Source organism: Oncorhynchus mykiss, chromosome 8 (assembly GCF_057628025.1).
Source record: "Oncorhynchus mykiss isolate SJ-2025 chromosome 8, ASM5762802v1, whole genome shotgun sequence".
NCBI lineage: Eukaryota > Metazoa > Chordata > Actinopteri > Salmoniformes > Salmonidae > Oncorhynchus > Oncorhynchus mykiss.
Window position 1 is genome coordinate 73,178,971 of NC_143029.1, and position 27,195 is coordinate 73,206,165.

Consider the following 27,195-nt stretch of genomic DNA (forward strand, 5'->3'; position numbering starts at 1 on the left):
ATGTCCCTTTTTCAGGACCCTGTCTTTCAAAGACAATTCATAAAAATCCAAATAACTTCACAGATCTTCATTGTAAAGGATTTAAACACTGTTTCCCATGTTTGTTCAATTAACCATAAACAATTCATGAAGATGTACCTGTAAAATGGTCATAAGAAACTTACAGCTTACAGACGGTAGGCAATTAAGGTCACAGTTATGAAAACTTAGGACACTAAAGAGGCCTTTCTATTGACTGAAAATCACCAAAAGAAAGCTGCCCAGGGTCCCTGCTCATCTGCGTGAACGTGCCTTAGGCATGCTGCAAGGAGGCATGAGGACTGCTGATGTGGCCAGGGCAATAAATTGCAATGTCCGTAATGTGAGACGCCTAAGACAGAGCTACAGGGAGACAGAACAGACAGCTGATCGTCTTCGCAGTGGCAGTGCACGTGTAACAACACCTGCACAGGATCGGAACATCCGAACATCGCACCTACGGGACAGGAACAGGATGGCAACATCAACTGCCCGAGTTGCACAAGGAAAGCGCAATCCCTCCATATTGCGCAATAGGCTGAGAGAGGCTGGACTGAGGACTTGTAGGCCTGTTGTCTGGTGAGGACCTGCCTTACATCACTGGCAACAACGTCGTCTATGGGCACAAACCCACTGTCGCTGGACCAGACAGGACTATCAAAAAGTGCTCTTCACTCACGAGTCGTGGTTTTGTTTCACCAGCGGTGATGGTCAGATTCCCGTTTATCGTCGAAGGAATGAGCGTTACACCGAGGCCTGTAATCTGGAGCGGGATCGATTTTGAGGTGGAGGGTCCGTCATGGTCTAGGGCGGTGTGTCGCAGCATCATCGGACTGAGCTTGTCGTCATTGCAGGCAATCTCAACTAGAGGTCGACCGATAATGATTTGTCAACGCCGATACCGATTTATTGGAGGACCAAAAAAAGCCGATACCGATTTAATCGGATGATTTAAAAAAATAAAATACATGAATTTTATTTGTAATAATGTCAATTACAACAATACTGAATGAACACTTATTTTAACTTAATATAATACATCAATCAATTTAGCCTCAAATAAATAATGAAACATGTTCAATTTGGTTTAAATAATGCAAAAACAAAGTGTTGGAGAAGAAAGTAAAAGTGCAATATGTGCCATGTAAGAAAGCTAACGTTTCAGTTCCTTGCTCAGAACATGAGAACATATGAAAGCTGGTTGTTCCTTTTAACATGAGTCTTCAATATTCCCAGGTAAGAAGTTTTAGGTTGTAGTTATTGTAGGAATTCTAGGACTATTTCTCTCTATACCATTTGTATTTCATTAACTTTTGACTATTGGATGTTCTTATAGGCACTTTATACTGTTACACTGGCAATACTAGCTTCCGTCCCTCTCCTCACTCCTACCTGGGCTCGAACCAGGAACACAACGACAACAGCCACCCTCGAAGCAGCGTTACCCATGCAGAGCAAGGGGAATAACTACTCCAAGTCTCAGAGCGAGTGACATTTGAAACGCTATTCGCGGGCACCCCGCTAACTAGCTAGTCATTTCACATTGGTTACACCAGCCTAATCTCGGGAGTTGATAGGCTTGAAGTCATAAACAGCTGCTGGCAAACACACGAAAGTGCTGTTTGAATGAATGCTTATGAGCCTGCTGCTGCCTACCATCGCTCAGTCAGACTGCTCTATCAAATCATAGATTTAGTTTTAACATGATAACACACAGAAATACGAGCCTTAGGTCATTAATATGGCCGACTCCGGAAACTATCATCTCGAAAACAAGACGTTTATTCTTTCAGTGAAATACGTGGACAAAGATGTCTTGAAAATGTGGTCCAAAATAATCGCCAACTACTCTGGTCTTGTACATTTGCATGAAACACAATATGCCTAATTATACCGTTGTAGTAAAATGTATGATATTGATGAACTCAATCAAACAAAATGGTGCTCCCAGTGTACTTCCCCAAATAAATGGTTGACCGTTCTGTATTTTCTCTAACGGGTGGCATCCATAAGTCTAAACATTCCTGTTAAATTGCATAACCTTCAATGTTATGTCATAATTACGTAAAATTCTGGCAAATTTGTTCGCAATGAGCCAGGCTGCCCAAACTGTTGCATATACACTGATTGCGTGCAATGAACGCAAGAGAAGTGAGACAATTTCACCTGGTTAATATTGCCTGCTAACCTGGATTTCTTTTAGCTAAATGTGTAGGTTTAAAAATATATACTTCTGTGTATTGATTTTAAGAAAGGCATTGATGTTTATGGTTAGGTACACATGGAGCAATGATACACACCACATCAATTATATGCAACGCAGGACACTAGATAAAGTAGTAATATCATCAACCATGTGTAGTTAACTGGCGATTATGATAGATTTTTTTTTAAAAAGATAAGTTTAATGCTAGCTAGCAACTTACCTTGGCTTACTGCATTCGCGTAACAGGCAGTCTCCTCGTGGAGTGCAATGTAATCAGGTGGTTAGAGTGTTCGACTAGTTAACTGTAAGGTTGCAAGATTGAATCCCCCGAGCTGTCGTTATGCCCCTGAACGAGGCAGTTAACCCACCCTTCCTAGGCCGTCATTGAAATTAAGAATGTGTTCTTAACTGACTTGCCTAGTTAAATCAAGATTAAATAAAGGTGTAAAAAATAATAAAAAATTGGCCAAATCAGTGTCCAAAAATACAGATTTCCAATTGTAATAAACTTGAAATCGGCCATTCCGATTAATCGGTTGACCTCATCTCAACGCTGTGCGTTACAGGTGAAGAAATCTCCTCCCTCATGTGGTACCCTTCCTGCAGGCTCATCCTGACATGACCCTCCAGCATGATAATACCACCAACCATACTGCTCGTTCTGTGCGTGATTTCCTGCAAGACAGGAATGTCAGTGTTCTGCCATGGCCAGTGAAGAGCCCGGATCTCAATCCCATTGAGCAAGTCTGGGACCTGTTGCATCTTAGGGTGAGGGCTAGGGCCATTCCCCCCAGAAATGTCAGAGAACTTGCAGGTGCCTTGGTGGAAGAGCGGCGTAACATCTCACAGCAAGAACTTGCAAATCTGTTGCAGTCAATGAGGAGCTGCACTGCAGTACTTAATGCAGCTGGTGGCCACTGTTACTTTTGATTTTGACCCCCCTTTGCTCAGGGCACATTATTCAATTTATGGTAGTCACTTGTCTGTGGAACTTGTTCAGTTTGTCTGTTGAATCTTGTCATGTTCATACAAATATTTACATATGTTAAGTTTGCTGAAAATAAACGCGGTTGACAGTGAGAGGACATTTCTCTTTTTGCTGATTTTATTTTATCCAGGACACTAAATGGAGTGTCCTGGATTTCTACCTCCAACTCAGTATGTTGAGGGTTAATATCCTCTGGAGTCCAGCAGAGGATTAGGAAATGGAGGTTTAACAACCCTATGCTAATGGTGGATGTTTATCTAAATACTTTTTTTTGTCACTGACTCCCTCCCTGGTCTGTACCGTGTCTCATTTCCCAAAGCTGTCCCTGGAGCCCAGAGGAGCTACGGTAATGGCTCCTCCGCTCCTCTGCTCCCAAACACCATCCACCACACGTTGGAGAAAAAGGAATTACAAGATTCTCATATGGGCGGCTCTATACACTACACACTGTCCACAGATACGTTGTGTAATTGACAGTTTTTTCACTTGCCGTATCGCTAAGTGTAGTTTTGCTATTAGGTTGTGGCTCGAGTGTTGGTTTTGTGCGTCTTTGTTAGGTTGTTGTAGTTTGTGTGTGTGTGTGTGTGAGTGCGTGCCCCTGTTGTTCTTGTGCGTGCATGTGTGTCTATCTATGCGCGTCTGTGTTTGTGTCAGAGATGGAGAGCGTGTATTCTCTCCTCCTCTCTCCCTCTCTGAGTTTTGGTGTGGTGCGGTTCCCCCGGGGCCCGTGTGTGTCTCAGTAATGCCCTGCTCCTGATTGCTCTGATACAGGTTAGGAATAATGGCTTTAATGATGTGTAAAATGAGCAAGCAGTGCCTGTGACATTTACAGATGGCACCGCCTTGACCTGCACTTCCCAACTGCTGGTTAATTCACAGGAACGGAGAGCACTTCTTTAACTGACCGCCTTTTGCATGCGACCTACACAACACATCATACTGTACATACCATCATACATACAAAAAAATACCTTGGATGTCATGCCGCACCAACCACCTCCGTCTACAATATACTGTATCGTCCAAGTACTCTTAGCTGTCCATCAATTTTGATGATGATGCACACACGTGCACACACACACTCACACCTTTAAGCCTTGCTGAGACGGTCGATGAATCAATCTTTCAAGAGCGAGGTAGTGTGAGGCAGAATAGATGTGTCCCTCCCTGGCCCTGCCTTCCGGTGACAGCTCAGCTGGACTCAGCCCAAACCCCAGTGGTGCTAATCTGGTCCACCGTTCCCCACTTCTCCCAGTGGACCATCTGCTGTGGAGTGGAGGGACAGTCATTAGGAGTAGAGACAGCTCAGCATCAAACGTGGACCAATGATCTCTAAATATCTATGCTCAGAGGCCTGATCTCATTGTTTCAAAATATCTAACGATACCAATTAATGGCCATCTTAATTGACCAAATCTGCAGTTTATATTATTTATACATTTTATGTCATTGTTATTGTTTAAAAGCATCCAGGCTGATGAACCATGAACTTAAAAGCCCTCTAACTAACAGTTTTATGATGCATGGTAAATTGTGGACAGGAGGACAGACATTGTAGAAGAAGATGCCTTCTCTCATCTCGTTTCACACCACCACACCACAGCCATTAGGCTCTCATTTATTTGTTGTGTTATATGTTAATTAAGGTAATCATCATATCTACCTCCTGATTCTCCACAGTAGCAGAGGTTCCCTCCTATTGGGTTTAGCTTATGTTGCTCCATGTCCACCCACTGCCCTGTCTCTGTACACATCTAATTGGAAATGACTTGTTGATTGTGTAGCTGCTGGATCAATTATATGATCAGATCACAGGGTTAATGCTAATTGCAGGTGTTAATGTGTGCTTGAATCCCCACATGCGTTCTTCTGTTAGCTGTGGGCTAAATGTACCCATTGGGTAACATCAGGAGCACTAGCTGTCTTAGTCATCATCATGGTAGCAGATGGCTTTGAAATAGCAACAATAATACCTCATTGTATTGTTCACTCCTAGTATAAATTGTCTTGGAGGAGGACATTTTGACCTTAATCGTTGTGCTAACATGGTACAGAATGACTTTGACTTTTCACAGAATGGAATTACCTCTCCAGTGAGGCTGTGACAGATCCTGCATTAAAAAGCAATATCAACAAACTCTATCAGCATATTATGATACTAATGTTGTCACTCTGATACTATGACGCTACCATAGATATATAATTATTAGAACTGATATTCCCGTTCACGTCAATGGGTAATAGGGGCTTTGCCTATTCTAGTATCTGGTTTGGTCAATGTTTTTGTCAGCTTGTTTGGCCTTTTATGTGCTCATCTCTTGCCTGTAGTGGTCTGTTCCACGCATGAAGAGCTAGATTTGTTTTCCCAAGTATCCTCATCAGTTTAAAAAATCAGCCATTCATTGCTTTTTTAATCTCCATAATGAAAGTGTTTTAATGCCTCCAATTTATTGCCTGGCCAGTCAACGAAATAATTAGCTTTGTTCAGGTTTTTAGAAGCTGAATTCAGAAGTGTAACATCATTGGACTCTGAGGAAAACTAGGCTGCGTATCTAAATGCCATGCTTTTTTTCTAGATGGAAAATGATGGGACATTTGAGGAGGAGAAAGGACACATTCATTACATAAAGGCTTCATGCATCAAAAATGACAATTTCTTTATTAAATTATAAACTTTTTGCCATTTGTTCTGTTTTCTTAACAAGTTATTCTTGATAGGTTAATCGGACCTTTTAACACAAAATATTTCAATAAAACAATATAAACCTCCTATAAACCTCCTATGATGTTAGACTACACCAGTGAGTGTCTTTTTAACATAACCCAACCCAGACTTCTAAACATACATTTTCCCTACCTCTACGTTTAAATAAGACACTGAGGTATTTATTGATTCTGTGACATGTAGTTGATGTCTCAAACTAAATCAGGTAATTGAAGTTGGTGTTGAGCTAATTGGATTATAGTTTTCCCCCTGAAGAGGAGACCCTCCGCTAGAGAATTGGGATTGATTTAGTCTCCGATCCAAATCAGCTAAATCGGGTGCTGTATAGACCGAGGGACCAATGAGTACACGCCCCCCAACCTCTAAATGTCCAGTGCCTACAAAATAAAAGCTCAGTATTGTGTCCCTCCCAACCCCAGCACACACAACCTCTGCTTTTACCGGCTTGGAATCACATGTTCCTAAATTCTGACCTGTTTATACTAGACTGGTTTGCCTCCGTTTAGTACATCAAATCTTGGTGTGCAAAGAGAGGGCTGATGAGAGATGTGTTGGAGGAGCCCACATTGTGACTAGTCTCCTCTCCAATCTCCGACTGGAGGCAGGGAAACATGTTTTATGCAAATGAGCCTGCTATATTTGCTTGGCCCTAATTAGGTAATTACAAATCATTTGTCTATGAGATCAAGCATGTGCCGAGGACTAGAAGATTTACATCAGTCAGTTTCAACTGTATTATCATCATCTTAATGAATTACTTGTGAACGGAGGAGGCATTATGACATGTGTTATAGCATATGTTTTTCAAAGCCCTTGCCCAGGCAGATGACAGGTGACATTTCCATGAAATGTATTACAAATGAATTACAATACCTGCAGCCATTTTACAATGTGTAAGGCCTAATCAGAGTAAAGAAGAAACGGTTTCTTATTGAAAATTTAAACAACAGAAAAATAGATGGATGGAAATCGGGAATAGAAATAGACCAGTAGAATGGATACAAAGGGGTATTTTGAATAAACTGTGTTGGAGTCTGTTGTTTTGAATTCATAGTGATGGCCATGATTTTCAAGTGTACACAATCAGTATCGAGTAGCTACTGTAAGGGTACCCTGATACTGGTTCCAGTGAGTATCACTACAATAAGTTGCTTGGATAAAAGTGTCTGCTAAATTGCATTTATTATATTTATTATTAGGCAGTTTTTATAGACGGCAAACGATCAATTACATAATAAATATTATACCTTTGTCCAACAATAGCCAAGCTGTTTCGATAATGAAAGTAATTTTAATTTAATTTCCTCTAATTGATTTTAAATGGCCATATTTCACCATGTCCGTGTGATTGTTTTGTTTTCCAGAGTCTGAGGAGTCGTTTGAGTTCACCATTGTGTCTCTGACGGGCCAGATGTGGTACTTCGAAGCGTCTACATTTGAGGAGAGAGAGCTGTGGGTCACAGCCATTGAGAGCCAGATTTTTGCCAGCCTGCAGTCCTGTGAGAGCATGAAGAACAAGGTGGGCATGAGAGACAGTGAGGAAGGAGACCGTGGGTCTGTCCGGTCATGATTAGTTTAGACCCAAGGGTTTTCCACGACCACGTTACTTGACCAGGAAAGACTCTGGTTGCTAATCAGGATGTGTGAATGCAAAATTCTCTCTCGGTTCTTCTCCTCTCTCTCCCCCGTCACCCCCTCCCTCTCTCTGAGCTGCCATGTGTTGGGCTGTGTGTCAGACAGGTGCAGTGCAGTGTGGGGGAGCTCTTATTACAGCTGACAGACTTCAGAGATGGGAACACGGCCTGTGTCAGAACACAGGGGAGGAATCGCAACGCAACACTGACTCATTTTCATATAATACTTTGTCTGTGCTCTCTCTCTCCCTCTCTACCCCCTCTCTTTCTTCTCTCCACCCCTCTCTCTTTCTCTCTCTCTCTCTCTTTTTGCCTCCCTGTCTTTCATTCAATGCCTCCAGTCCTCCCTCCTCTCTTCCCTTCTGTTGTTTGTGATGTGTATCTTTCTGAAATCCTGTCTCCTCTATTCTCTCACTGTAAAGTCATGATGCCTCTCACAGATTCCCTTCTCACCTCTCTCTCACCTCTGCTGTCCTACAGTCCCGGTTAGGCAGCCAAAGTGACGCGGCATCCATTCAGTCCATAAGGAACGTGAGAGGGAACAGCTTCTGTGTGGACTGTGATACAGCCAGTGAGTACAGTACCTTGTCAACATCATCAGAGCTATATGTCAATGATTCCCAAGACGTTAAGTGCCAGGTACTGTACACTACGTGACAAAGAGAGCACAGATGATAAGCAGACTTGGATGTTTTGACTTGGAAGTCTCTATTTTTCTCCTCCTCCTCTCCCAGACCCTGACTGGGCCAGTCTGAACCTGGGGGCTCTGATCTGTATAGAGTGCTCAGGGATCCACAGGAACCTGGGGACCCACCTGTCGAGGGTGAGGTCTCTGGACCTGGATGACTGGCCTGTGGAGCTCAGCATGGTGCTGATGGCTATAGGCAACACCATGGCCAACAGTGTCTGGGAGGGTTCCCTGGAGGGGTACACCAAGGTGGGCGCTGACAGCACCAGGTCAGTACCCCACATCTGTCTGTTTGGTGTGGGTTTCTTTGTGTCTGTACTGTCTGTCTGTCTACCGGTCTACAGGTCTATTCATCTGTCTTTTGGTTTACTGGTCAGTACCCCTCATATGTCTCTCTCTCTCTCTCTCTCTCGCTCTACATTAATAATGGTAAGTGTGTGTGTGTGTGACATCACTTTGCACATACCTGCTAAATGCCTCTGACCAGCACCAAGTAAACCAAGGTCTGGTCCCCTCTTCTCTCTCCCCAATGAGGGTTGTTTGTCTCTGGGTGACAGTTGAGGCCCAGCATGTCTCTCTGACTAATGACCCTGTGTGTGGATGAGCAGGTAATTAAGGAGCCCATTATGGTGTTAGAGCCCACCCCAGGGGCCGAGCCCCAGGACCCATCAGGGGCCTGTCACATATCCATCAAACAGGGCCCGGCTGCCATCACTCTCTCTGTCCCACTATAGAAGAATGGTCTGTAGTGTCTATACTGTTTCTGACCTACATTAAGAGAAGATGTAAAGATATACTACTCAAGTGCTAAATGGCTTGGTTTTTCATATTTTGGTCACATTGTTACCATTTATTGTATTGGAGTCACTGACATTGAATAGTAATTTTAAACAACTGATTGTCAGAAGAAAACAGCATTTCTTATTATCTCATGGGTAATCGTTGATCAATGATTATTAAAATGCCGATATCTATTTGTTGGCAGAGAACTGGACAAAAGAGGAATAATTGTTTTCTCAGGATTCCATTACCTTAGCCCTGCTCCTCTAATACCACAAAGCATCTGTTGTGCAAATATAGGAGACAAAAAGGTGAATGAATACATTATCTCCAATCTGATCCCCACCATATAAATCTTACTTTGTTGTCTCGTCTATAGAGATTGAACATTAAGATTAAACTTCAAGATTGTTCTATCTCTATGGTCTCATCATCATCATCTTCCCTTGGACTTGAAGTGGTTCTGATGTTAACTGTGTCACCGTGGTGACATGGTGCAGCTTTGTGATGGAACCCAGGCAGCTGGTGTAGCGTTCCCACCCCACCTCCTACTAAACATTAGTGACACGTAATTTAAACGACTCAGTAACTAGGCTACCTGAAGCTACCTGCCTCACATCTGATTGAATGTCTCCTGCAACACTAGTTCTGCCGGCTCGCTCCTCAGCTTTTTAAAAATTTTACTTAAAAGCCGTTCATCCACACGATTGGTTTAGCTTTTTAGAAATTCTTATGTGAAAGTAGAATGTACAGATTTGCATTATAGTCAGGTTTATGTAGATATCAACACTTGTCAGTACTAATCAACATGTAGGCTAGTTTTGTGGTGGTTTTTGTATTGGTTTGTATCTTTTGAAGGACTAATACATTTAGTATTTTTTTTATCAGACTTCTCCAGTGTCATCAATGGCTTTCAGATGTAGTTTAAATGTATCACCCAATAATTTCATGAATAAAATGTATTTATTTGTATGCCATAAATGACGTGTGTGTACATCAATAGATTATGATGACATACATTTCTCTCAAGAAATGCAGCGCTGGGATCTTTCTCCAGTCAGCATATTGGAGGGGAGTTGTTCCTTTAATTAGTGTCTGCCGGTCGGCATGATCTCCACGTCACCTCTAATTGTCTGGCATGCACGTGAGAGAACGCACGCAGGCAGGCAGGCAGGCAGGCAGGCAGACAGACAGACTTACAGGCAGACAGACTTACAGGCAGACAGACTTACAGGCAGACAGACTTACAGGCAGACAGACTTACAGGCAGACAGACTTACAGGCAGACAGACTTACAGACAGACAGACTTACAGACAGACAGACTTACAGACAGACAGACTTACAGACAGACAGACTTACAGACAGACAGACTTACAGACAGACAGACTTACAGACAGACAGACTTACAGACAGGCAGACAGACTTACAGGCAGACAGGCAGGCAGGCAGACAGACAGACAGACAGACTTACAGACAGGGAATCCACCATACACACACCTCCCTCACCCCTCCTCCCCTGTGTCTCATTTGGGGAGGAAGATGTCCGGGAGCGTGAACGGATGTGGAAGGCTATCCCTCACCGGCGCTGGCTACTTTACTGTCACCCCTCTGTAGGTTGGAGCGCCATGCGGGGCCCTTGGCCATGGCCAGGTAATAGCTCTGCTCTGACGACCAGAGGAGAGGAGAGAGAGAGAGGAGACGTGCCCTCCTCCTCCTTCACTTTGGTTCAGAAATAATTTGCCGCTCCCACATGCTGCCTGCAGGGGCTGTGTGGTAATACAAATGAATCACATCACTAACCCCTCGAAACCTGCGCACTCATTTTAACTCCCTCCTTCTCGAACGGACACAAGTGTCTGGGAGAATGGATGCAGCATCACTCGTTCTCATCCCTCTTTCTCATCCCTTGTTCTCAGCTGTTTTTAGAATTACGACCCCAGTGTGGATTGCAGAAAGGCTGTAGTTTAGCCTTCTTTTGGATCAAGCTAAGCCATAATGATCCTCTTTCCCCCCGGAACCCCAAAGTTCCCAGACCGCAGAGCCTGTCCGGATACTCACAGGTTAGGGGTGCGGCAGCATCAACCGGCAAGCGGCCACACTCAAACTCTCCAAAGAGGCTTTAGAATAGCTGGCCTTGCCAGGAGCTCTGGTGGAGGTGGGGTAATTAATTTAGACAAATGAATGAGCGGAGCGGGGGTCTCCCATCCAGTCCAGCACGGTGCCAGGGCTGTCTCTCCAAATGAAACCCACAGGTCACTGATTAGCCTCTCCCGCCGGGGAAAGGATTCACCACTAATTACCCAACATGCCACTGTGTTTTAGCACCAGCAAGGTAGATGGAGGAAATTAACTAATATAGGGCCAACTGAAGTAGATTGTTGTAGCAAGCGATTTATATAATTTAACTCTTACAAAATGCCATATAAATGAAAGAAAATAATAAAGTATTATTTCTACAACAGATACACTTTGGCATTTCGTCTCAATACATCTGCTTCAAGGAAGAATCATTTGTGTGAGCTGGACTGGATTGAATGAGAATCATTTTGCCAAGCAATGGTGTTTGTTGTGCGTGAATGGGTGCATGTGTGGTGTACGTGTCGTTGTCCCAGAGTTTTGTTGGAGAGGACAGGGGCAGTAGGGGTTAACAGCGAGAGCGTTTAAGGGTGTTAGTCTTCGCTGGCACAAAAACACAGCCACTCCATCATAGGGACGGTGTCAACCTCATTAATGTCACAATATATTCAACTCATCCTGCCCTGCCTGCCTCTAGCCCACGGCTAACAGATGCTCCTCTACTGGCCTCTCAAAAGAACGACTGGCCAAACCACTCAACCAGACTGCTCAACCCCAAAAAAACAGCAGTTTCATTCTAGAACCATACTATAGAACCATCATCTCTGAGCCAACATTATATATGCATGAGTGAAGAAGTATGGATTTTATCCTAGAGAGTTAGATTCTAGATCATGGTTCTTATGTAGTTGTTATTCTTAATTGAGAACAGTGTTTGACTTAGACTGAAATAGGTGCCGGTACTCATTTCTGAGCCACTACTGTTTATATTTAGATTCAGGAGCAATACTTTTGAGCTAATATTCTATAAGAGGAATAGGAACTCAAGCAGTAGAATATTTGAGGTGTTGGTACTCCGCTCCGGTGAGCTCCTGCCCAAGTCAAATCAAATAAATCAAATTAAATGTTATTGGTCACATACACGTGTTTAGCAAATGTTATAGTGAGTGTAGCAAAATGTTTGTGCTTATGTCTCCGACAGTGCAGTAATGTCTAACGGTTTCACAACATACACCCAAAATACACGTAAATCTAAGTAAGGAATGGATTCAGAATATACATATATGTCAGAGCAGCATTGGTCTAAAATACAGTGGCATAGTATAGAATACAGTATAAACATATGAGATGGGTGATGCAATATTTACACACAATTAAAGTGACTAAGTATGAGATGAGTAAAGCCAGATACAGGACATTATTTAAGTGGCTAGTGTTTCATTTCCTTAAAGTGGCCAATGATTCCTAATCTATGTCTATAGGCAGCAGCCTCTGATGTGCTGGAGATGGCTGTTTAACAGTCAGTGGTGTAGTACAGAATACAATACAGCATATACATATGAAATAGGTGATGCAGTATGTAAACACGATTTAAAAGTGACTAAGATACTGTGGAGTCCAGTTTATACATATGAGATGAGTAATGATAGATACAGAAACATTATTATTATAGTGGCTAGTGATCCATTTCTAAAACTGGTCAGTGACTTCTAATCTATGTCTATAGGCAGCCGCCTCTGATGTGCTAGTGATGGCTGTTTAGCAGTCTGATGGCCTTGAGATAGTTTCAAAAGAAGTAAAAAGATGTCAAGCACTGATTGAGGATAACATCTAAGCTGTACCCCTGTTGTTGACTGTAGGGAGTCTTATTTAGGAGTTTTACTGTTGACATTTACTGGGTTGTTCTCTCATTTCTCACCCCTAGCAACCTTTGAAGCTCTGGGGCCCTGCTTTCTGTCCGTTGTGGGTGATTTTGTTTTTTCTCTCTTTTATTTTCCTCACTTTCTGTCCCCTTCCCCCAGCTTTCTCTATCTTTCTCTCTCAATTCAATTCAAAGGGCTTTCTTTATTGGCATGGGAAACATGTTTAAATTGTCAAAGTAAGTGGAATAGATAATTAACAATCAAACAGTAACAGTAAACATTACACTCCCAAATTTTTCAGAAGAATAGAGACATTTCAAATGTTATATTATGGCTATGTACACGCTATGAAATTGAATACAATTATACTCTACAAAAGATAACATTTGGTCCCAGTCTAAATAGAGTAAAAATTACTCTTGTTGCAGAGTTCAATTTTCAGAGTTATTTCTACTCTATTCAGTGTTTATATTTAACTCTACAAACCGTAATTTACTCTATTTTGCTTAAAATGAAAACTCTGCCAATTCACTCAATATATATAATTTCATATTATCAGTCAAGAGTGGCATTTGTACAACTAAACTTAAGGTCAATAAATCAGAAGTCAGTATTTAACAAGGCACTTTATTCTTAAATTCTTAAATTCTTAAAAGGCATTTGCAATACATCAAAATACTGATGATCATAAAATAGAATTGTGGACAGAAATGAAAGGTTGGCATCTGTCCCCACTTTATTAAAAGTAAATAAAAAAGCCAATATTGCAATACAATACATCTTGGTTTTAAAGAGCTTACTGTGCAGTTTTTAGAATCACAGGAAACAGTATGGGACAATAAACAAACTTGAATTATCACAACTGTAAGACATCTGTATATCAAATGCTTTGTGACAGAAAAGCTCTTTAACATCCACTACATAAGGTCCCTCTGTTGTACACCCAACTCTATCTGCATTAAAATGTTCATCAAGACATATTGTTTGTAGAGCGTTGGACTAGTAACCAAAAGGTTACAAGATCGAATCCCCGAGCTGACAAGGTAAAAATCTGTCGTTCTGCCCTGAACAAGGCAGTTAACCCACTGTTCCTAGGCCGTCATTGAGAATAAGAATTTGTTCTTAACTGACTTGCCTAGTTAAATAAAGGTAAAATAAACAAGTCGCAAAGTTTTCTTGAACTGGAATGCGTCTGCATCATCTCCTTTATATTAACTGTAATGTTTTCAAAATTGGGATGCAAACAAATTTATCAGTAACAACAATCTGATCATAGCCTCCAGTAGTCTGATTATGTTGTGTATCAAATCTAGTACCAAGAACGTATTCAACTGGTCTAACCTTCACCACTTTTCTGTAAAATACTGCCTTCTCTTACTTTCAGAATTTAATACAACAAAGGATTTTCATTTTTTTCAAAACACTGATCAATTTTGCTCTCAATGTCCCTTTTAATAGGCTCCTGTATAGACAGACACTTCTTCACAGAATCAACTATCTCTTCCATGGAAGAAGGGGAACTTGATGGCAAGTCATCAAAATGACTTCCTGCTACATATTCAGCTGTAGAGGGGCCTTCACCATGATCAGAACAAGGTTCATGTGCTTTATAAAGATGCTTTCTGAACCCAGAAAAAGTGACATAAACTTGTGAACAACCAGCTTGACCACATTTAAGACCAAGTGTCTTTCCAGGACAATATCCGTGGACCAACTTCAGGTGTTTTGTCAAGGAATTAGCATTTGCCTGGGGGCTTTTGCAAGCAAAACACAACATTTTAGATGAATGATATGAAGAAGTTTCTGTGTGAAATGAAAAAGGTTATTTCCTATGCTGCGTTTTAACCGTTTGCAACTTCAAAACTTTTAGTAACTCAATGCAGCATCTGAGACCTCAACTCTGCAACCCTAAGATTAACCTTAGTGGTATCAACATCAATTTCATAAATTGTGGTTTGCAAGAAGTTGTACACATTTACCAGATCCTGGTTGTATGAGGTACCGAATACAAAACAGGCAAGAATGTCTGGTGAATGTCTGGTGAATGTCTGGTGAGTTACAAGGTGTTTGTCAATCACAATGAAGTACTTGTGAATCACACTCCTCTGGGTCCCCACAGCAAGCAGATAGGGTTGAAGGCTTTCAATGATTCTCTCCAGATGCCCCTGGATGCTGGTCCCAGTCTGTGACAGAAGAACTTCATTAGTGTGCTATTAAAATGAGTCGCTGTTCGCAAACAGTTTGGGAAAATGTCAATTACAGCTACACATGATCTTACCATGATTTGTCCCTAATCTTAAAAGTAGTTAATAGGATTAGGAATGGGAACAGAACAGTCAACTGTAACCTCACCTAGATAAACTTCACAATGTGGTCACTGGCGTGTCTGGCTGAGATTTTTGCTTGTCTCTTGCGGCCATGAAGTGACTGTGGCAGAAGGTGGACAAGGACCAAAATGGATGACGTCACTGTCCCATCCTGAAAGTACACATTTTCACTGAAAGTTATGTCGTGTCTTTGGCTATGCCGGATTAATTGCTATGGCATGCTATTCTATAAAACAATTTATCCGTAATTAATATCACCTGATTGAGCTAATCATGTAAATGTAATTAACTAGAGAGTTGGGCTCCACAAAATAATATTTATAGAGCTGTTATCTTCCGAATAAACTCTTAAAGATTAGTCATTATTTTACATCCATAGCAGTCAACATTAATCATCATCTTACTTCAGTCTCATACTCTGAAAGTTGTAAATTCTTGGTTATCTGCAAAAATCTTGGCTAACAAGTTGAATCAGCAATACACAATTGGGTTTAATTATTTATTTACAAAATACCTAACTAATCACACAGAATAACATATACAAATAATTAATTATACCAGGATAATTCTTTACGTCATAGGAAAAGTCCCTAGCGGGCGGAACAGATATGACAGCTTGTTACACAAAGGAAAAGGGGCGGGTTTGAGTGAAAGAGCGGGAGACTGGAACAGAGGAGAAGCTGTGCTATCGTAAATACAGTATCTTATGCATTCTAAATTACCGCCCATTTGGAAAAGGAAAATGCAATAAATATTCACTCTGAGCTGCTCTTCAGTAGGTTGGTGGTAGATGGAAGACCGTGTTGCCAAACCAAGTCCTTTGTCCTTTGAAGAATGTCTCTGGTGGTCACTTGGATAAGTTCTAGTAACGTCGTTGTGTGGTAGATGGGATACTCTGTCTGTTCCTTCCTAACCTGCATTTGCAGCTGCAGTTGCTAACTCAACGGCTAGGAGGTATCACTTCTGTAGTGAATAAGAGTTCAAAGTTCATACCATTCGCAACCAAAGCTCATGCTGATTTTGGCTTCGTTCTGCAGTTTTTATCTGAACCATTCTGACATGGGATCGTCACCCTCACATCCGCGGAACAGCAAGTTATGTTGTAGTCAAGAGCTTATATAGGAAGGAAGAGGGGTGTGTGTGAAAAGTTTACAACCTCTGTCTCTTCACGTGGGCGGGCCACTGAGTGAGCAGCCCTAACTTATGACAACCCACATCTCACATTCTAGAAGCTAAAATCACATTTCATCCCATCACAAATAGTTTCATATTCAAGCTCTAAGCTAATAAGCAAGTCACCATCAGGATTTGGGTCTTTGGGGTAAACAAACCTCCAGCACACCAAGGTCTTGTTTCTTTAGAAGAAACTCAAACACTTCCTCATCAACTTCAGTCTTCGATTCCTCATAGACTTTTAAGTCCAAGTTTGGAATGTCTAATTTATTGGCAACTGTGAAGACGAAATAAGATTGCCTTATTGATTAAATATGTTTGTGTATTTTTAGAGAAAAACCAGAACAGAAGACAGAAATCAAGAGGTCATCTTTACTTCAACATCATAACCCTCAAAACTGACTTAGTACTCCTTTCCACATCAATTCCAATTAAATGCAGTCTACAGGCTGTCTACTACTGCCACGTACTGAATTATTATATCAGCAGTATTATAGCAATACACCACAGATAGCTATCAACACTGAGATTGTAGCGGCATACAAATGTTAGTATCACTTATTTTTTTAAACCATTAATGACTGGCAAAGACAATGAGCGCAACTACAGATGAGCATAATAAGACAACTCCCAAAACATAAACCAATCTTTGACTGATCTGTGATTTGGGGAGGCGCAAGTTTCCTTTGTATTCATTATCAGCAAGGAAATCAGCAATCAGTTTGACAGTAAATATAAAGTAAGTATATTTAAAGTGTGTCGGTATAAGTGTGTTGTTCCATATGATATTGTGTGAAATGTGAAACTTTTCACTCACCACAATCCAAAAAGTATTTGAAGGTCAGTTGCCCCTCATAGCAAATGTACTTTTGACAATCCCTGTACTTCACGCATGCAGCCTGCATCCTTGATGACAAGAACAACAAGTTTATTTAAATTGCATAAACACACATTTGCACAAATTACAAGAGAGCAGTGCTCTGTTTAGAGTAAGACACGTCGCTAAATACTGTCTACTAACAGCTCTCTTTTCAGAGTAAAACGCACGTGTTGCACCGACCAAACTGCTCTAAATCTGTCCCAACAGCTCTGTTCAGAGTAAAATGCTTGTGTCTGTTCAGAGTAAAATGCACATGTCGCACTGACCAAACTGCAGGAAAAAAATGTCAACCGGTAACAGCTCTAAAGTTCAGAGTAAAACACACTTGTCACACTGACCAAACTGCTCTAAATCTGTCCCAACAGCTCTGTTCAGAGTAAAATGCACGTGTTGCACCGACCAAACTTCTCTAAATCTGTCCCAACAGCTCTGTTCAGAGTAAAATGCTTGTGTCTGTTCAGAGTAAAACACACTTGTCACACTGACCAAACTGCTCTAAAACTGTCCATCAGCTCTGTTCAGGGTAAAATGCACGTGTCACACCGACCAAACTGCAGCTAAAAACTGTCTAATAGCTCTAAACTTGAGTGAAACACACATGTAGCACAGACCAACTGCCGCTAACTGTCTGCTAGCAGCTTGCTTTTCAGAGTAAAACACATGTTGCACTGACTAACCTGCTGGCAGTAGTCAGTAAAGTCCGCTAGCTACTGATAATAGCTAATACCGCTCTGTTGAAAATGTAAAACAGGTTATGCAGTGATCCATCAGGCATACATACTGTCCATGAACCAATAAAATTGGTATAACTTAATGTTACTGTAGCTAGCTAGCTAATTAGCTCTAGCTAGATGCTCACATTAGCATCTGACTATGCAAATTGTGCAGTAACAGTAAGCCTACACTACAATGCTAGCTAGCTGTAATGTTGCGCAACAGTTTTAATTTGCACATAAAGTTAACCAATAACAGTGAACTTACCTGGAATTCTAATTAAGTATAGAAATTATGTGGTTCTGTGAATGACTTCTGATGGTCGGCGGATCCTCGCTCTCGATCTGTCTACTCTTTCCATTCGCGAGACACTTGCAAATGGACAATGGCGGCAAAATCTAAATTTAACCAACATTAGTGATTGTGGTCATGCTGTTTTACTCCAATAGAATTTAATCTGTATTTTTGCTCCCACTCTAGCGGCCGCTGGTAATAATTACACTCTAATTATTAAATTATTTAATTTGACTACTTGAGAGGAAAATAATTGTAACTTTTAACTTTTACTGTGTACAGACAGTATTTTAGCCATGTGCAAATACAATGCCCTCTGTAGTTATTGGGACACTGAGGCATTTTTTCTGCATCACATTCAACTACATAGAGGTCCTCGATCAATCATTTAAACTGCCTGAGTGGCACCAGCACATGTAACTGCACTGAACTCTGCAGATTGTTCCACAAATTACAGGCCAAAAAAACTAAACGCAGATATTATGTGTATTGAAGTAGTTAAAAGTTACATATTTGGTCCCATATTCGTAGCATGCAATGACTACATCAAACTTGTGCCTCTACAAATTTGTTGAGTGCATTTGCTGTTTGTTTTGTTTGTTTCAGATTATTTTGTGCCCAATAGAAATTAATGGTAAGTAATGTATTGTGTCATTTTGTAGTCACTTTTATTGTAAATAAGAATAGAATAGGTTTCTAAACACTTCTACATTAATGTGGATGCTACTATTATAACAGATAATCCTGAATAAGTCTTGAATAATAATAATAATGATGAGTGAGAAAGTTATAGATGCAAAAAATATCATACCCCCAAGACATGCTAACCTCTCACCATTACAATAACGGGAGGTTAGCGTGATATTTGTGCGTCTAACTTTCTCACTCGTCATTATTCACGATTCATTAAGGATTATCCGTAGTCATGGCATCCACATTCATATAGAAATGTTTAGAAACATATGATATTCTTATTTACAATAAACGTATCTCTAAGATGACACTATCGTCCGTGTGGCGGTTGGTAGAGTATGGCGCTTGCAATGCCAGGGTTGTGGGTTCGATTCCCCACAGGGGACCATTATAAAGTACGAAAAATGTATGCACTCATTACTGTAAATCACTCTGGATAAGAGCAGCAGCTAAATGACTAAAATGTAAATGCATTATGGGCGGCAGGTAGCCTAGTAGTTAGAGCGTTGGGCCAGTAACCACTAGATCAAATCCCCAAGCTGACAAGGTAAAAATCTGTCTTTCTGTCCCTGAACTAGGCAGTTAACCCACTTTTCCTAGGCCATCATTGTAAATAAGAATTTGTTCTTAACTGACTTGCCTATGGTACAATAAAATAAAATATTTACCATTCATTTCTATTAGAAACAAAATGATCTGAAACACAACTAAAACAAACAGCAAGTGCATCCAACAAGTTTGTAGAGTCACAAGCTTGATGTAATCATTGTGTGCTAGGAATATGGGACCAAATACTAAACTGTTTACTACTTTTAATAGTCATGAGGGAATTTATCCAAATACCATTGCTCCCCTAAAATGGGGTGACTATGTACAAAACTGCTGTAAATTCTACACGATTCACCCTGTATGGATGAAAACACACTCAAATTAAAGCTGACAGTCTGCACTTGAAAAATGCACTTGAAATCATTGTTTGATTTCAAATCCAAACTTTTGAAGTAAAAGAAAAAAGTAAAAGTATGAAAGGGAAAATAAATTGACAGATAAATATAGTGTGTATTTACAATGGTGTTTGTTGTTCACTGGTTGCCCTTTTCTTGTGGCAACAGGTTACAAATATTGCTACTGTGATTGCACACTGTGCTATTTCACCTAATAAATATGCCAGTGTAATCAAATTTGGACATGTTTTCGAATTCTTTGTGGGTCTATGTAATCTGAGGGAAATATGTGTCTCTAATATGGTCGTACATTTGGCAGAAGGTTATGAAGTGCAGCTCAGTTTCCACCTAATTTTGTGGGCAGTGTGCACATAGCCTATCTTCTCTCAAGAGCCAGGTCTGCCTACAGCGGCCTCTCTCAATAGCAAGGCCATGTTCACTGAGTCTGTTCATAGTTAAAGCTTTCCTTAATTTTGGGTCACAGTGGTCAAGTATCCTGCCTCTGTGTACTCTTTCTTTAGGGTCTAATAACATTCCTCTCTCTCTTGCTCTCTCTCTCTCTCTCAATGTGTTAGTGAAACTGTCGGCTGTTGCATGGGAATCACTCCGCCCCCTCCCACTGTGAGAGGTGTTTTGATTGCCTAGTCCCCCCCTCCACCACTCCTTCTCTCTCTGTGCATCTATTTGATGTGAAAGTTGAGGAGCAGGGAGGAGGGGTGTGGGGGGAGTTACCCTGATTGTTTGGGGGGTGGGGCATCCTGATTCCTCCCTTAATGTGTGGACCAATCAATGGTACCTTTATTAGAGGAGGCCAGGATTGGTCATTCTCTGGTCTTGCCTATTCACGGACAGTTTACTCAATGCTACCATGGTCCCACCCCATCTTCCTCAGTCTCTTTCCCCCAATAAATCCCTATTTGGCTTTGTCTTTTGAGCTTGACTAATTATCCTTGTTTCTTCCCCTTCATGTGGAGATAGTCATGTGTTGTTGACTCCGTGGGCTGGGTTGAGGAGAATCATTCTGCCATTTGCCACTTAATTATGTGGAGGTCAGAATCCTTTGCTCAGGAACTAACAAGCAGAATCTAACATCCTATTTTACCGTTTCCTTTGGTCTTATGAGAGACCCTCTGTGACTTTAGACTAAACTTTTGAAACAAAGGTCAGCTATAAGGTAAATAAATGATCATCACTGCACACAGATATAACACTTAATGACTGAGGAAATTAATGCTGCACCAAGCACTAATGCTTTATCATTTATAGAGACAAAATCAGAGGTTTTCATTGGTCTTTGCTCTCACGCTCTTTTCTACAAGTCTCCTCTGTCCCCTAAGCAACAGAGGAATTTGGTGCGAGTACTGTATTTGCGCAAAGGTGGGGAAAGGTGTGTGTGTGTGTGTTTCAAAGGTAACCATTGGCTTGATTTCCTGAATATTATGCCCTGCTGAGAAAGTCCACTCTCTATCTCCTCTCTTTCTCCCTCTATTTTCTCCTCCCTCTTTGACATGCTAAATCTGCTGATTTTATTTTTCTTCCTCCTGCGGAGAGGAAGTGTCCTTTTCAAGGGTCTCGGCTTTCCCCCTGACTGACTAAACCTTACCTCTGTTTGGATTGTTGTTCTATTTCAAACAAAAGACGGAGGCGGGATTACCATTTCACTTCCTTTCACACTCTACCTTTCAAGTGGTGTAGCAGCTAAGGAATTTGAGTCCCCACCACTGGCCTGGCTGGGTGCTTTCCATTTTCTTGAACAGAACTCTTTAAAGTACTAGTGTGGTTGCATTTGGACCTGAAGAACTGGGATTGAGGTCTTTTTGGAAATATGGCAGGCTGATTTTGTGGCTTCAAGGCATGTATTCACAAAGAGGCTATAGGATCAGTTTTGCCTTTTAGATCACAAGGAACAAGATTCTACAGGGAAGGACCTGATTCCAGATCAGCCCTTGTACTTTGAGACTGCTTTGTGAATACGTTGACATCTTGTTAATGGTTCTCAGCCTTTTTGTTTCACGTCCTGGCGCTAACTTTCTGCCTCATTTAGCTCATGTCAATTCACTGCGTTCTCCTCCCCCGATCTGGCATTCATTCAGTGGGTTAGCTCTCAGAAGAAAACTTTGACCAACCACTCTGTTTGACTTCATCACAAATTCCTAATTTAGCCAAACAAAATCTGGTAGTATATTTGTTCAGACAATTACCCAAAATCGATCAGATATTCATAAAGTTTTCACACATACTTGATCTTCGGCCTTGGTTCCTGTGGTGGAAAGTGGAAACCAGGGGGGTGGGATGGGCTGTCAGCCGCCTACCCAGAGCAATCCACTGGTTCTGTGTTCCCATTGATCTTCTAACAGCCTTGTCCATATATAATGACAGGGTTTGATGGAGGGCTTACATCGCTCCAATCTCCTGCCATTAGAGTTACATTGTTGCGTTCATAGCACCCCCATCCTTAAGGAAATGTTCTTTTTTTCGTTTCTGAATGTTCACTATAGGAAGTCATAAGGCAAGTTTAGTGCTATTCCTGTAGCACTGAGCTAATTTGAAGAATTGCGTAAGAACTAGTAAAACTTAACTTGAGGTATAATGCTTTATAACTTGTTATAGCCTAAGCATGTATGCAGGCTTTAAGTGAAGTGTTAATGGACCGTGCACTCAACATAAAACTATTTCTGTTCTGTCAGTGCAATTAGCAATCCTTTAATGAGTAAAGGACAGTGAGAGAGTTCAGGGTGACTCTTTTATCTGCCAGGCTGAGTGTCTTTAGCAGTTCATCAAATTCTTTGCGGAGGCTGACAAAGGCAGCTGTATGGTGGGCCAGGCCCGTCAGTAGAGAATAGAGGCTAATTCGCCCCTGTAGTTAAGGCTGAAGCTGCTGAAATGGAGTGCTGTGTATAGTGGGCCTGGCAGATTTTTCAAATATATATATATATTTTTTAAACATTTATTTAACCAGGTAGGCCAGTTGAGAACAAGTTCTCATTTACAACTGCGACCTGGCCAACATAGTGCAAAGCATTGCGACACAAACAACACAGAGTTACACATGGGATAAACAATCGTACAGTCAATAACACAATAGGAAAGTCTATATACAGTGTGTGCAAATGTAGTAAGATTAGGGAGGTAAGGCAATAAATAGGCCATAATGGCGAAATAATTACAATTTAGCAATTAAACATTGTCTTCCGACAGATGGCGTCATTCTATCACGGCGCATTGCCACAAGCTATTTGTGATTGAGGTGAATTAGACTGCTATCTAGGCCTACTGACTGACTTTGTGTTGAGTGATGTGGCGTTAGTGTCCATACAGACTGGTTAGCAGACAGTCAGTGTCCTGGGGGATCCTTGTCACTCCAACCAGCGACAGAGTCGTTTGCCCCTATCAGTGTGAGCCTCTTCTCTCTGTCACTCACCCAGACGCCCAAACAACAGCCCCTTTCTACTTCCCTTATCACTCTGCCCGACGGGGTCGCAGGGTCAGAACCACACTGAGCATGCCCAGCTATTCACTGTATTGATTTAAATTTTTGGGATGATTTGGCGGTTTGTGTGTGGGAGGGAGAAAAGAGAACTGTGGGGGTCGAGATTGAAGATGTAGAGTGATAGAGAGATAGAAGTCTGACTGGCAGTGAATGGAGGGAGATGTAGCCCTTCTCTTCTCCATTCTCTGGCTCTATAACTGAAGGAGCCCCAACCCCAGCTCCAGTCCCCCTCTCTGACTGCCATTCAGGCCCATCGATCGGCCTCCCATCCCGGGCACCCCAGGGGAGGCCAGGGTCCAGGCGCTGGTTGCCTCCTTTGTGGGGGTTCCACCAGTTATCCAGTTCAGACTGACGGCTGACAGCGCTGATAAAAACATGTCCCCCTCTCCTCCTGTCCTGTATTGTCCACAGCAGACATGCTGTTCACAATGTGTAACCTTTAGATAGCTGGCTAGACTGTAACCCTCCTGGTGCAGACGATTATCAGTGGAGGTGGGATACAGTTTCAGCATCTGACCCCTCCACTGAGCCCTTTCATCATCACTGTCCTGACACTGAGGCTACACTAGGCTTCATATTAGAGAAAATACATGCTTGAGACAATGGAGTGAGGGTTAGGATTGATCTTAAGACATCACACTGCAGTGGTCAGATGTGGTCTAGGTTCTATGAGTGCTGCAAAATGCAGTTGCTCTAAAGTTTGCCAGCATATCCTTCGACCCCAACCCACACGATCATAGAAGGTCCTTTTATGAAGGATTATCATAGCTTTATATTACAAACATCTAGTTATTTAATTGAAAATCCCATTTTGAATTATTATACTTTTTTCAATCAGAAATGCCTTCTTGAACATGTGAACGTTCATGTGCCTTAATTACATACTCGTATGGCATCTGTAAATAGGATTAACAATGTGAAATGATGAGCCTAGTTCAGTCAAGGAGAGAGTACTGAGCTATACAGGGAGAAAGAAAGGATCCTTCCTGGCTAGTCATGATTGGCTGAGATAATGGAGTGGTCGGAAGATGAAACCTGATTGGTTTGTCACAGAATTCTGTCTATAACAGAATGGAGGCTTCCCTGGTCAGAATATAGATCATCTTTGCTACCGCACATATATGCACTGCAAAAGTGTTGCTACTGCTCTCAAAAATATTGTTGCCCTGAATTTAGCTGGGTTTAAGAAGAGAGACTGCTTTCTGGAGGACAATGCCATCCTGACTCACATGCATTTACATGTGTGGGTGAGGCTAAAGTTCAAGAGGGTGTGAGCGATGCTGAATGTGCTTAAACAAAGAAGAGCTCTTTAGGAAGTGTGAAAATCTCATCAAAACTTTCAAAGGGCATTTTCTCCTACTTGTCTCTTCAGTGGGATAACAAGTTTATCAACTTTTAAAGCAGCATAACTTTTCTCCAACTACAGTGTATGATATACCACTTTGAAGACGGAGTATGTACTTTCTTAAAATGTAAAAAAAAAAAGCAAATCACTTTAATTTGATGTAAGCCTCAATAGCGTTATCTGGACACATTTGTATTATTGTTCCATGTTTTTCGATCCTCTGTAACCTCACTGACCCTCTTTAACCCTCGATGTCATCTCTCTGTGTCCTACCCCAGGGAGGAGAGGGAGCGTTGGATCCGGGCAAAGTATGAACAGAAGCTGTTCCTTATGGATGTCCCCCAGTCGGACGTGCCCCTGGGGCAGCAGCTGCTTCGGGCTGTGGTGGAGGACGACCTGAGGCTGGTGGTGCTGCTGCTGGCCCACGGCACCAAGGAGGAGGTCAACGAGACGTACGGGGACGGGGACGGACGCACTGCCCTGCACCTGTCCTGCGCCATGGCCAATGTGGTCATCACCCAGCTTCTCATCTGGGTGAGTAGGTTGGGCTTCGAGAGAGGATTGTTTTCAACCTTGATTAAAGATGAATTATCTTCTTGGCTGAATAAAGGTTGAATGATTATGAATGAGATAAGATGGTTAAAGAGTTAAATAGATGGGGAAAATGTTAAGGTCAGGGCCAGGAGTGTGTTCTGAGCATGTGACATGACCAGGAAAAACACTTGGCTGTGGATGAAAAGGGAGTGCTTTGTGAGAATCAAACAATATACTGAACTAGCTAAAACAAAATGTCAACTACACCTCTCTCTGTCCACTTCTTCTCCTCTTCCTCCTCACACTTCTCCTCTGTTCCCTCAGTATGGTGTGGATGTGAAGAGTCGGGACGCGCGCGGCCAGACGCCGCTGTCCTGCGCCCGGCGGGCAGGAAGCCAGGAATGTTCTGACATCCTGCTCCAGCACGGCTGCCCCAATGACCCCGTCAGCAGCCTGACCACACCCAACATGAGCCGCAGAAACCCCGATGTTAACCCTAACCCTAACGTCAACAATAACAACGCCCTCGGTGAACTCAACCGCAGTGTCAGTATCATGTAGGACCAGGAGTGGATCTGACCGGACTCACGGATCACCAAGGCCCCTGAACATACACATACTGTGTCCCCATAGACTACCCAGTGATCGTACTACTTTCCCAGTGTCCAGTCCTCATTCTCCTCTTACTCTACTTCATATTGTGTAACCTAGACTGAGTAACTGACAGTGGAGTTTCTGTTGTTGTTGGCGCAACGGACAGGATAGAGATATTCCACGACACTGAGAGAGGTGCTTACCTGGTGGATATTGTATATTGTATTTGTTTTGTTGTTTTTCTCATATCATCACCACAGAGGTGAATCTCTGTCAGAAACGATCATGATCAGCTTTAAAGCTTGTTATTGTTATTAAGCATCAACCAAATGAATGGCTCAAGATTTCTTTGTGTTTTTGGCATTTACCTCTCCTCTCCCCACTTTGTACTAAAACATTTCCTTTCAGGTCTTCATCTGTTGGAGCCAGACTGGGTTTTTATTCGACTGTTATATGAAATGACTAATTCCATCCATTCATGCTTCCATGCCTACATGGAGAAAGATAAACACCTTCGTAACATTTTGCATTAGATACTCAAAAGGAACTGCTATGTTGGATGCACAGTGATACCATGCATAGTCAGGTACCATGGTAAGTGATACCATGCATAGTCAGGTACCATGGTAAGTGATACCATGCATACAGGAAAGAAACTATTACTATCGATAATGTAATAGAGTTTACGACAGGTCCTCCATAATCCATGTCCCACCAATATCACAATTATTAAGGTTCAATTTGACTTAGTTATTATTGGTACTATTAAGCTATCAAACTCTTGACATGCCATTCGTGTACAAAAGCATGTCTAGATGGAAGATCAAAAATGATTTAAATACTTTACTTAGGGGCAAAAGGTTTAAACCACAATTTGAGATTTAAGAAATGATTGCACAATGGGAGAGTTTGGGGAGATAGTAAAGTGATTTAATTTGTTGCCCTTGCAAATCATCCATTATTATAAGGGAATTGATGGGTCTGTTTTATGAGCACCGGGCCAAATGTTTTTTTGTAAAGATTCCTCTTCAATCAGAAATCTTTCACAGGGATGATTGAAGGAAGGAAATTGTATCATTAAGACATCTTTGTTGGAGTAATTTCTGAACAGGTTGAAGAGTGTTGATAATTACTTGACACATCACATATCCTAAACCAATCTTCTAACTACTACATGGAATATCTGTACACCTCCTGTGGCCGAAGGCCCTGTATATTGGTACTCATGA

The 27,195-nt window shown here is 41.7% G+C and overlaps 1 protein-coding gene across 4 annotated transcripts in view; it reads left to right on the top strand.

Moving 5' to 3' along the window:
- The window catches only part of LOC110530474 (arf-GAP with GTPase, ANK repeat and PH domain-containing protein 3), a 299,837-nt gene extending 273,530 nt beyond the window's left edge, over positions 1 to 26,307 (top strand). For 2 of the 4 annotated variants that reach the window (XR_016482590.1, XR_016482589.1), the window contains exons 14-18: positions 7,302 to 7,456; positions 7,913 to 8,142; positions 8,306 to 8,528; positions 25,117 to 25,372; positions 25,697 to 26,307. Coding sequence is in view for 2 of the 4 variants with exons in the window: in XM_036986120.2 (XP_036842015.2) it covers positions 7,302 to 7,456; positions 8,052 to 8,142; positions 8,306 to 8,528; positions 25,117 to 25,372; positions 25,697 to 25,933 (962 nt within the window). In the remaining 2 variants the exon portion in view is untranslated. The remainder of the gene's footprint in view (positions 1 to 7,301; positions 7,457 to 7,912; positions 8,143 to 8,305; positions 8,529 to 25,116; positions 25,373 to 25,696) is intronic. The other 2 variants (XM_036986120.2, XM_036986117.2) reach the window with 1 other exon arrangement.
- The last annotated feature ends 888 nt before the right edge of the window (positions 26,308 to 27,195 follow it).